General features: G+C 53.6%; 1 protein-coding gene across 1 annotated transcript in view; it reads right to left on the minus strand.

Moving 5' to 3' along the window:
- Window positions 1-706: 706 nt before the first annotated feature.
- The window catches only part of Nup188 (nucleoporin 188), a 50,408-nt gene continuing 39,980 nt past the window's right edge, over window positions 707-11,134 (minus strand). The window contains exons 28-44 of the mRNA XM_047524057.1: window positions 10,780-10,849; window positions 10,033-10,100; window positions 9,205-9,400; window positions 7,412-7,489; window positions 7,059-7,144; window positions 6,673-6,818; window positions 6,242-6,423; window positions 4,848-5,048; window positions 4,621-4,713; window positions 3,544-3,702; window positions 3,171-3,308; window positions 2,560-2,634; window positions 2,242-2,478; window positions 1,990-2,121; window positions 1,655-1,728; window positions 1,401-1,530; window positions 707-1,274 (exon numbers count right to left, since the gene is read on the minus strand). Coding sequence (XP_047380013.1) covers window positions 1,098-1,274; window positions 1,401-1,530; window positions 1,655-1,728; window positions 1,990-2,121; window positions 2,242-2,478; window positions 2,560-2,634; window positions 3,171-3,308; window positions 3,544-3,702; window positions 4,621-4,713; window positions 4,848-5,048; window positions 6,242-6,423; window positions 6,673-6,818; window positions 7,059-7,144; window positions 7,412-7,489; window positions 9,205-9,400; window positions 10,033-10,100; window positions 10,780-10,849 — 2,242 coding nt within the window. The 3' untranslated portion in view covers window positions 707-1,097. The remainder of the gene's footprint in view (window positions 1,275-1,400; window positions 1,531-1,654; window positions 1,729-1,989; window positions 2,122-2,241; window positions 2,479-2,559; window positions 2,635-3,170; window positions 3,309-3,543; window positions 3,703-4,620; window positions 4,714-4,847; window positions 5,049-6,241; window positions 6,424-6,672; window positions 6,819-7,058; window positions 7,145-7,411; window positions 7,490-9,204; window positions 9,401-10,032; window positions 10,101-10,779; window positions 10,850-11,134) is intronic.

The raw sequence follows: 11,134 nt of genomic DNA on the forward strand, positions 1-11,134 counted from the left end.
AGCGGAGGAAGAGCTCGGGCCCTGCCGGCGGGCTGTTCCTAGAGCTCTCAGCACAGGGAAGGTCAAGTCCTGCACAGCTGGCATCCCCAGGCAGGGCTCACTTCTCAGGGCAGTGTGGGTCCCGTGCATTATGCTGCACAATGAACGATTTTTTTCTGAGAAAAACTTCCCTAAATTTAGACTGCAGGGCAGCCTGTGTCTGCATCTGCCCAACTGCTGAAGCTTACGTAGATGACGGCCGGGGGCCAAGCGTGGAGCCCAGCACGCGCATGGGTGTCCTCCACTGAGCTCAGCGTTCACACTTTACAGATGAGGGAAAAGAGCCCAGTCGGTCACCTCATTCCTCAAGTGGCCAAGCGAGGACTCCAACCCAGGCCACCCTGCCTCTGGTGCTGGCAGGCTCAGCATTCTTGATGCTGGGGCTTCTGGAGCCGTGACTGGGAAGGAGCCAAGCGCCACATAGGCTGTGCTCAGCGACGGCAGCCAGCTGAGCAGGGGCCGGGGCAGGCCAGGCAGGCCAGCAAGGGAGCATCTGATGCCCTCCCAGGACGGGCGTGGGGGAGCATTGGTGAGTCCACCACCGATGCGCCTCCTGCCTCCCACAAGCCACGGCCCCACTAGCTGGGCCAGACCAAGGCAGCCTGTCCATGGTCGAGAGCTGGCTTGTCCTCCTGGGGCTTGGAAGGCGCGCAGCACTCAGTTGTCTATAAACAGTATTTTAATATTTGTATAAATAGACCACAGTATTACCAAAAACTGCAAGAACAGATCGTGGAAAATAGACTCAAACACGCACACAGCCCCCTGTGCCACCAGCTACCACCCTGGCCAGCTAAGTGCTGTGGGGAGTGCTTGAAGGACAGGGCCACCCCTGGGCATTTTGACCAAGAGGCCTGAACACAGCGGACCCCTGGCTCCCGGCCCCTGCTGTTGACCTCTTTGTCTGTTAGAAAAATAATGTCAGCAGGTGGGTGTCTGGAGTCGTGCTGCTTAGGAGAGGGTGACGGGAGCTGCTCTCAGTGGTGGGCAGCCCCATTGGTGGCAGCCCTCTGCTGGGCAGGCTCATGGGAGCGGCAGGCGGGCAGCACGCCAGTGGCCTATCTCTGCACGTGCCGGACAAAAGCCTGCACCAGCTGGATCAGAGGCTCCTGACTCTCAGGGATGGCTTTGGAGAGGGAGGTGGCCTTGCCCTGGGGTGAGGGCAGGACACCAGCAGCAGGGGAGCTGGGGGCTCCTCGGCGGAAGTAGCGTGAGAGGCTGGAGAGCAGCGTGCTCTACAAAAAAGGGAGGCTTGATGAAGCCCAGTACCCAGGCCATCATCCCCAACACCCAGGCGGTTGGCAGGAAGGACCCCTTTCCCTGGGGCCTAGCCCTCCCATCAGAACCTCTATCCTTCATACCAACTCTGAGCTAAGCTCCTGCTTCATCCGCTGTTTGTCTCGGGGGTGCACAGCTGGATCCCTAAGGTACCGCATCGCCTGGGAGATGAGCAGGTAGAAGCAGTTTTCCATGGTGAACATCAGCAGGGACCTGGGAGGAGGAGCAGTATGGCAGTGTTGCAGAGGGCCAAGCTGACAGGTGCAGGTGAGCCACTGAGCCGAGAAGCAGCAGCTGTGACTGCCCCGGGCCCTTAGCAAGTCCCAGAAGGTCTTACTTTAATGTTCTGGTCCCTTCTGCCTGTGTGCTAAGCCCCACAGCCTGGGTGAGGGGCTCCTTTTTCTTGTCCAGCTGGAGAAAGGGAAACAACCAGTAAAAAAAAAAATCAACAACAGCACCCCTGGAAAAGAACAGCACCCTACCTGGCAGGTCCTGCACTAAGCAACTGCACTTGTTGCCTCACTGAATCCTCAAGGTGAGTCCCCTCAAGCTCATTTTAAGACAGCAAGCTCGAGGACAGATAACATACCCCAGGTCACTGAGAAGTGGTAGAGTAAGGGGGAAAAGCTGGGAGGTGGATGAGGGGCCAGAGTCCTACAGCACCCAACTTACCTCTCCAAGCATGTTAAGTGCCACATTCACTGTGGCCAGGAGGGTCCCAAAGGAGGGGGCCACTTCAGAGTCAAACGTAGGAGTGGTAAAGCTCAGGGCAAACAGGAAGTTGTATTCAGCAAGATCCAGGGACTACAAGGCAAGGAAAGAATGTTCTGGGACCCCACTAAGAGCCGGGTAGCTCTCCAGTGCAGCACAGGAGCCTCAAGGATGCCTCAGGGGCCTGGTGTGCGAGGTGGTGGTGGCTGGTACCTGATCCAGCAGGATCTGGCAGACATCTGGGGTGAAGTGGCGCAGGGCTGCCAGGGTCCTGCTGAGGATCTTGAGAAGGCCATACTGGACTGTGTGCAAGGCTCTCTGCTCTGAGGCCTCTAGGTCAGCAGTGGGCTGTTTAGAGGAGCAGGAGGGGGCAGCAGAAGCAGTGGTGGTGGTAGGTGGTCGCTGAACTCTGGGAGCAACAGCCGAGGGGAGGCCATCCCCATTTTTGTTCTGGGAAAGAGTCAAGAAATGAAGGGGAACCCAGGGAGGCCAGGGGTGAGCACTTGAGGCAGACGGGCTGGGATTTGTCACCTGTAAGTAGTGCTGCAGCATCTTGCGGCTGTGTAGAAGGGAGGTGCAGGCCTGGCACAAGTAACCCAAGTTCACCTGGACACATGGGAGGGGGTGGGGAATTCTTGGCAGCAGCCCCAGCCAACAGCCTAGGCCAACCAAACAGGTCTGCACGTGATGACAGTGCCCCTCAGCACTGGCGCCCGCCCACCTGCTGATAATCTCACTGAACGTCTCTGTCACTAAGTGTGCCAGGGTGCATGCAGGCTTTGCTTCCCTGCAACCTCGCAGCATGCCAGGCGCCTTGTAAGGTACAAGTGATTAAATAAAAAACAGAAGAACACAGGGTTTAGGGAGGGGGTGACATGATCAGTCAGTCACTCAGCAGCACAGGTCAGCAGCCTGTCTGCCTCCAGAGCCTGTGCTTGTGCCCCGCCCTGCCCACTGCCTGCAGCTTCGCACCCATTCCTCAGAGACCTGAACCTGGGTCTGTCTCAAAGAGCCCAAGTCCTTAACCTTCCTGTTGCCCTTCACCATGGAGGAAAAGCTTGAGAAAGCAACCTACCTCCCTGCAGCTTCCCTATCCCTCAGCAACCCCCAGACTCCTCCAAGAAACCATGCCTGAGGCCCACCTGAATATCACACATGAGCTGAGGCAGGTGGAAGTGCCATTCCTTCCTGAAGTGGGACAGCTGCAGAATGAAGCCCACGGTGTGGTCTGCCTCCTCCAGGCAGGCCAGACTCTGCACTGTCCTCACTGCGTTGAGGCACTGGAAGGACGGGATAGCAGGGGAGCACAGGACAGCTCAGAGGCCTAACCCAGTGTGCCTGCCCACCTACAGGAGGTCAAGTCCTGAGCTCCTACGCTGAGAGGGCAGCACACAGTGGCCTAGCGTGACAAGGAAGGCTTCTGCCCGAGCAGACCAGAAACCTCATGTCTCGGACACAAGGGCACCCACACCCTCAGCCACTGAGCCCCTAGGCTGAGAGGCAGCAGCCCCTCACCTGCAAAGTCCGCTCCTGGTGGACGCCCACGAAGTCCAGCGCCTCAGTTAGGAAATTGTAGCGCAGTGTCTTGAGTAGCCGTTCCATCAAGGACATGGACAGGCGGTAGACCCCTGGCCAGGAGGGGGCATCCAGGGATTTCCGAGAGGTGCTGGGAGTCTAAGAGAAAACAGCAGAGGAGCTCAGGAGGCAGGGCAGCAGGAGGTTAGCTGAGTGGGCAGCAGAGTCTCTGTGTGCCTGGCTACTGGGAGGAGACACCTGTAGCGTGCACAGGCAACAATGGCGACCAGTGGGGCCAGAAGCAGGCAAGGCCAGAAGGTGCAGAGAACACTGGCAGAGAGGTACAGAATTCTAAGTTCTAGCCTGATCTGCCACTAACCAGCAGTATCAACCTGAATGTGTCCCTGCCCCGGAGACAAACACAGACCGATTCCAATGGAATAGAGACTGGGTGAAAAGCACTCAAGATTAAAAGATAGCTGCTATGCTAGAGAAAACCGAGGCATGCAGAGGTTGGGTGCTGGGGACCCACCAAGCACTCACACCACCTGCTGCCCTCCCTCTGGCTTGGGGTTCGGGGTGGAGAAGTCACGCGTACACACTGCTTTTTTTTTTTAATAAAGAAGTTGATAGACCTCTATTTTATTCATTTATTTATATGTGGTGCGGAGAATCAAACCCAGTGCCTCACACATGCCAGGCAAGTTCTCTACCACTGAGCCAAGACCCCAACCCCCACACTGCTTTTGGGAGGGAGAAGACAACTGCCCTAGTTGGAAGCCTGGCCCCAGGGTCCTGTCCTGTTCCCCCTTCCAGCTTCCAAAGGGACCAGTGGTGCTTTTTGGTGCCAGAGACCAAACCCAGAGTCTTGCACATCTGAACCTGTGCTCAGCTGCCTTTCAGTGGCTGAGTTTCTTCTCTGGGGGGCAGGGAAGATTCCACGCCACGAGGGCACTGAATGAGCAACGTGGAATAGAGCAACTTCAGGGTCACACAGACAGCAAGGTAAGGGAGGGCACTTTTGGCCTGAAAAGTGCAGGCAGCGACCCCAGCTCTTGACAGACTGCTGGCACTCACCTGTCCTGCGCCGTCGGTGCTGAGCTGGTACACGCTCAGGAGGGGCAAGCAAATGCTCTGGGTGAGGCCGGCCCCAGCCACTGCTGTGGCTCCCTAGAGGACAGACAAGCGATGAGTCAGAGTCGGCACTGCCCCATAAACCAAGCTGAGCCTGCAGGCACCCTGGGAGCTCAGAACCCACTTGGCACACCAGTGAGGCGCCTCCTACCCTCAGGCTGGCTTCCTACCTGCTGGGTGCGAGCCAGGGTAAGGAGCAGGTGCAGGGCAGCCTCGGTGAAATGCAGGTTCTGCTTCATGCGGAGGCTCACCTCCAGGGTGGTGAGGAGGGTGGGCAAGATGGGGAGCCTGCGAGTCACCTGCAGCCATGAGTCCCCGTCCTCATCCACCTCACACAGCTCCTTGGCTAGGTGCAGGCCCAGGACACACACCTGCTAGGGTCCAGGGGCAAAGACGGTTAAAAAGGGAAGGGTGCAGTCTGCAAAGAGAGGAGGAGGGGGATGGCCAGTCCTGGGCCGGCTGCCCAAGACCTTCTCACACACGTCAGCACGGCACTGATGTGACTCGTGCTTCCTCCTCGCCCTGCCCCACTCCTGTGTCCGCTCTAAGGAACGGCAACCTGTCCACCCCATGAGCAGCCCTAAGCTGACGGAGCCGCCTCAGCCTCTTTCCTCCCTGCCCCCCACACTGCCATCAGGAGCCTCTCAGTGCCACCTCCTGCCTGGCACCTACTTTGCCCATCCCAGTCTGAGTGACTTCACCTCTTGCACCACTTGCTCAGGCCTTCTAAACAATCCTCCACCCTCAGATCTGACACCAAAGGCTCTTCACTTATTTTTGACCATAACCCACAGTAGGAAAGACTTCACGTTTACAGTTTTCCACTAACAACATTCACTCTCACAAGACAGAAAGCAGGCTGGCTTTGTTTTTGTGTGCTGGGCTTCAAACCCAGGAGCTCAGGCATGCTAGGCAAGGGCTCTGCCACAGAGCCACACCCCCAGTCCTTCTGATTTGAAACAGGGTCTCACTGTTACCCAGGCTGACCTCAAACTTGCAGTCCTCCTGCCTCAGCCCCCACGTAGCTGATACCACAGGTGTGTGCTACCGCAACCAAGTGATGTTTCTTTGGTTTTATTCCAATTTGCTTTTAAAATGCTGGTTATGGTCAAATGAGCTAATTTCAAGACCTTCTAACAGGTCATGACCAGTTTGAAAAACACTGTTCTGTACATCTGGTGATCTCTTTAAAGTACAAATTCTCTCCTTTGCTTAAGATCCCTAAAACATTTTGTGTCACTTCAGCACTAGTTCAAAGATCCTGGCGAGCGAGACTGCCCCATCCAGCCCCCGCTTCGTTCACACCAGCCCTTTCTCAGGCCACCAGAAGATGCTGACCCAAGGTTGGCAATGTGCCCAAACCTCCCCTGCACCTTTTGCCTGCTGGGCCTGCGTACCCCTCCTAAGCCATTGCAGGCAAGGCACTTCTTGAGTTGCCAGATGAGGCAGCCAAGCTGAAATTCTGGCTGCATTTTTCTGGCAGGCCGCACCCCAATGGCAACTACCCACTTCCCTCCAGGCTGTGAAGCCCGTGAGCAGACACAGCCTGCCAGGTGCCCCTCACCCCATCACGCTGGTCCTTGTGTCGGAGCCGAGAGCAGTCATCCGTCTCCATGCTGTCCTTGTCCTCCGTGGCACTGCCTGAGGCCAGACTGTGGCGGGTCTGGTCGAAGAGTGCAATTACCTCTTCTTGGAGTGTCTCACAGACATTCAGCACCAGCTGGGAGTACTGGGGGATGTCGCTTACTACAGAGCAGATGGGGCGGGAACACAGTCACACTCAGAGGCCGACTCCCACTGCACACCAAGGCTTCCTTCCCAGGCAGGGGCTGGGAGGCAGCAGGTGCTAAAGAGGGCCATCCCATGGGAGGGAGGGAGAAATGGGCAGGAAAGAAAAACAGTTTTCTTGAGGCAAGAACTGTAAGATTAAAGACCTCAAAAGTCACAGGGAAAACATGTGGTCCTGGGGGAAGCCCACCCAGGCAGGCCCCTCACCTCGCATCTCCTTCATCTGCAACACAGTGATGAATGCTGAGAACACCTTGGCCTTGGTCTTCTCCATGAGCTGCTGGTCTGCCTGCAGCACCCCTTCCAGGATCTCCGTCAGCGGCCCAAGGATCTCATCCACAGTACCTAGCTCTCTAGAGCATGAGGGGCAATTTTCACCCAAGGGCCACGCAGTGCCTTGCTCCACCTCAGGTGCCCCAGGCAGACTGCTGGGCCCCTGCTCGTCTGTTAGACCTCCCTTTCCCTAGTCCAGGATAAAGGCTAGTCCAGGCCCACCGTCCCTGCTCCAGGGTGGCCCAGCGTTATGGAGGAGCAGCAGGAGGGCACTGCTGAGGGGGCTGGGGCCTTGGGCTTCTCTCCTGCCTGGAGCTCACCTTTTCCACTGCCGGAGGAGGATGAGTAGGAGAGTGCACATCATGGAACCAAGGCGGAGGCAGTTCATGGAAGCAGGAACTAGGAGCTAAAGGGAGACAGTGAAGCAGGACAGAGCATGGCTTCCTGCAAACAGACACTGTGGAAGACCTGCGCTCCATCCACAGGGAACCATTTGGCCGCAGGCCTTCTTTTCCCCACAGTGAGTTCACAGAGGTGCACACGAGGGAGGAGGGGCCTGAGACTGTAGCCCACCTGAGTCATCTGACCCAACCACTTGTGTGGCCTGCAGGGCATAAGCTACTTGACCTGGAGAGCACCTGTAGGAGGCAAGAGGGCTCTGCCCCACACTTACTAATGCTTTGGTCCCATCCAGCACATCAAGAAAGAGCTGGCGTCGTACTGCAGAGTCAGTCAAGTGCATGATATCTGCCTACAAAGGAACAGAAAAAGGGTGGGGAAAATTTCCCAGACTTCAGAAGCCAAGACACGTGGGGCCCTCAGCAATTAGTTGCTGACAAATCCCAGATTAAAATGGGGCTTAAGGACCATGCTGCTTCTCCACTGACCCTTAGACCCGGTCAGAATCAAGCCCAAGTTCACCTCTTCTTTCACAATACAAACTTCCTCCACCTAGAAGTCTTGAAGACTTCCCAGGGCCAAGGAGATACAAACCACGCTCTTCCACAAGGCCTGCCAGCCAGGGTACCACACTGCCTGCTTCGCTTCTGCTTTACCACACTGAGCCGCTTCTACTTCTGAACTTGGCACCTGCAATTCCACTGCCTGGACTTCTACACTTTACAAGCTTCTTCCACACACAGGTCTCAGCTGGGAATCACCAGCTCAGGGAGGGCCTCCTTAACCACTCCTCTCTCATGTGTTCCTCGCTGTAGCATCTTATTTCCTTCAAAGCAAAAACTAACAATCTGAATCAGTATTTTTTAATATCTTTTATTTATCTTTATGTGGTGCTGAGGATCGAACCCAGTGCCTCACACATGCTAGGCAAGCGCTATACCACTGAGCCACAACCCCGGCCCCTGAGTCTATATTTTTCACTTGCAGATTTGTTTATATTCTACAGCCTCATGGGACACTCACCATGAGATCAAAGACCTCATGTGCCTTGCTCACTGCTACACTGGTGCCAACTGGCACAAGGCAAGCACCACACCAATACCTATTCAATGAATGAATGAGAGGTCACAATCTGGACTTACTTCCTGAGGGGCAGAGGGTGGCAGTTTTCAGAGCTACTTCTTAAGAACTTAATCCCAATTAGGGACTTTTTAAAAAGGAGGTGACACAGACATCATTCCTCGGGGAATCAATCCCTACCAAAGGTGGCCATGCCTGGAGGTGTGTCTGGAGTCTCAGGGGTCCACAGTCACTAATGCTCTCACACCTACACTTTCTAGGTTCAAGGCTCTGAGCACACAGGCAGCCTGGGACTGAGGAACAAGCAACAGATGAATGAGATGCCTGGAACAGGGGGAACCCACCAAACTCAATTGTTAATGAAGCCAAGGTACCAACCCAGATGCCCTCAAGAACAACTTCACACCAAGGCCTTACACAACACAGCATGGCGTCAAGCCTCAAAAAATGCCAAGAACAATGCAAACTTTCTAAATGTCATCTCTCTCTCTAAAACCCAACTCTCTAGACACAGTACAGAGACACTGGCCTCACTTCTTTTTCTAAGACCAAGATATGCAGTTTCTAGAACCAAAGAAAACAAACATCTAAGAGGGAGCTACCGCAGCTACTGCAGGGGGACCTGTCGGCGTCCCCAAGGCTATGCCCAGTGCCTTCGAGGCTCACAGATCTCGCAGACCTGGTCAAGAGAGACACATGAAGGAAGGGAGCAGCTCAGGGCAAGCCAGGCCATGGGAGCCTCAGGAGGCCTCAGCAACGGCTGCAGAATGCTCAATTACTTCTCTCTAATCTTCTCAAGAGTCTCCTGTTAGACCTAAAACCCTCAACCATCCCTTACCAGTCCAGTCTCTCAGGGCAGAATCTGTTACATTTTGAGTCTCAGGGACAAACTCTGGTTCATTCTTATCAAAAGGGGCTCTACCTGCTAGGCATCTCAACACATCAGTGCTAAGTTATCAAAGTGAAAATCCCCAAGGAGGTCCTTACGTGACTGGTGGCAATGATGAGAAGCATCCTCCAGGCAGAGATCAGCATCTGATACTCTAATAGGGAAGTGCAGCTGCTGCCCTCTGTCTCAGCCGTGTGAACCGCCAAGGACTTGACATACCCTGACCAGTAGGCAAAGCATCTCTCACTGGAAAATTTCCTGAGTGTATCTTTTAATGACTGGTCTAATGAACCCCTACAATATCAAGAAAACACAAATCCCATGGTTAAGTTCTGAAAGCAGGTGGGAATGTCATGGGTGCAGACCCTTGCTGAGGCAGGGAGAGCCACCTCACATGGACTTGAGGCAGACAGATGGCTCCAGGATCACCTCTGAAGTGTGGGCTGAGACTTTTTGGTCAATATAATGGGTTAGGCTGAGGCCCTTACAGGATTCCTCCTCTACAGTATCTTGGTCACAAGAAGACTGCTTTATAGTAATAACCATTCCTCACAATCATAATGCCATGGACTGTCCAGGGAGCTCGCTGGTCCTCCATCCATGGTTCTAAACCAGCCCTCTCCTCTGAATTGACTCACGAGCCTCCACGTCACCAGTGGTGGGCCACAGTCTCCTTCCCCAGTCTTTAATCAACATCTCAGCAGGGCTGAGCATGGTGGCATGCGCTGTAACCCCAGCTACCAGGAGGCTAAGGTAGGAGGATCACAAGTTTGAAGTCAGCCTGGGGAACTTACTGAAACCCTGTCTCAAAATAAAATATAAAAGGGCTGAGGGTATAGCTCAGTAGTAAAGTGTTCCTGGGTTCCATCCCCAATAGTGTTCCCCCAAAACATAAAAAATAAATCTCAACAAAGCAAAGGACTCACTTAACTACATAGTATATCTCTAAGCAAATGATCTTCATGATGAGGGCACAGGTTTCCAGGATGCTGGGCTGCGGAGGAGAGAGCAGAACAAACATCACATAATGAACCTCTTGCTTCGCTCCCACCCACTCACATGCTACGTGACAACAGTGACACAACACTTGGAAAACAAGCAAGCAGTCCCTGTCAAAGGTGACGAGACATCTCATGTACAAGGGTAGGGGCTTCAGGTCCACAATGCCACCCAGCAAGAAAAGACCACAGAGCCACCCACCCAGCAGCAGGGTAAGCCACTTTCCTTTCCAAAGCAAGACTTTTTTTTTTAATTCTTTTTTTTTTTTTTATGGTAAACAAATGGGATACATGTTGTTTCTCTGTTTGTACATGGAGTAAAGGTATACCATTTGTGTAATCATAAATTTACATAGGGTAATGTTGGATTCATTCTGTTATTTTTCCCTTCCCCCCACATCTCCCACCTCTCTTTTCCCTCTATACAGTCCTTCCTTCCTCCATTCTTGCCCCCCTCCCTAACCCTAACCCTAACACTAACCTCTCCCACCCCCCATTATGTGTCATCATCCGCTTATCAGAGAGATCCAAAGCAAGACTTTAAAGAAGTTTCTAGTGAAGAAAACATTCTCTGGCTTAACCAGGAAGGTATCATCATCTTCACCTTCACCTCAAAATCCAGCCTTTTCTCCAAGGGACTTAAGAGTCACTGTGTCAGCCTCTACCACAGCTTACCTCAGATGTCTCTGATGGAGGAGAAAGGGTTCCAAATAGCGGACTGGTTAAATTCTCCCAAAACTTGGGTCTAGAAGAAAACAAATATTGGAAAACACACCTTTTCATATCCTATAGTCTTTTCTCCTCTTCCCAGTTCCCCTTGGTGGTCACTTCTTCATATTTTACCAGTCACAATCCTAACATGGATCTCTTGAAGTCAACCACCCCTACATAAACATAAAGGGTTCCATAGATAAAAATCATATTCTCTTAAGAAATCCAATTGTACATTAAGAGTTAATCAACAAAAAGAATTTATTGTAACACTGGGGATAGAACCTAGGAGCACATTACCACTGAGCTACACATCTCC

Source organism: Sciurus carolinensis, chromosome 14 (genome assembly GCF_902686445.1).
Source record: "Sciurus carolinensis chromosome 14, mSciCar1.2, whole genome shotgun sequence".
In the NCBI taxonomy this organism is placed as follows: domain Eukaryota; kingdom Metazoa; phylum Chordata; class Mammalia; order Rodentia; family Sciuridae; genus Sciurus; species Sciurus carolinensis.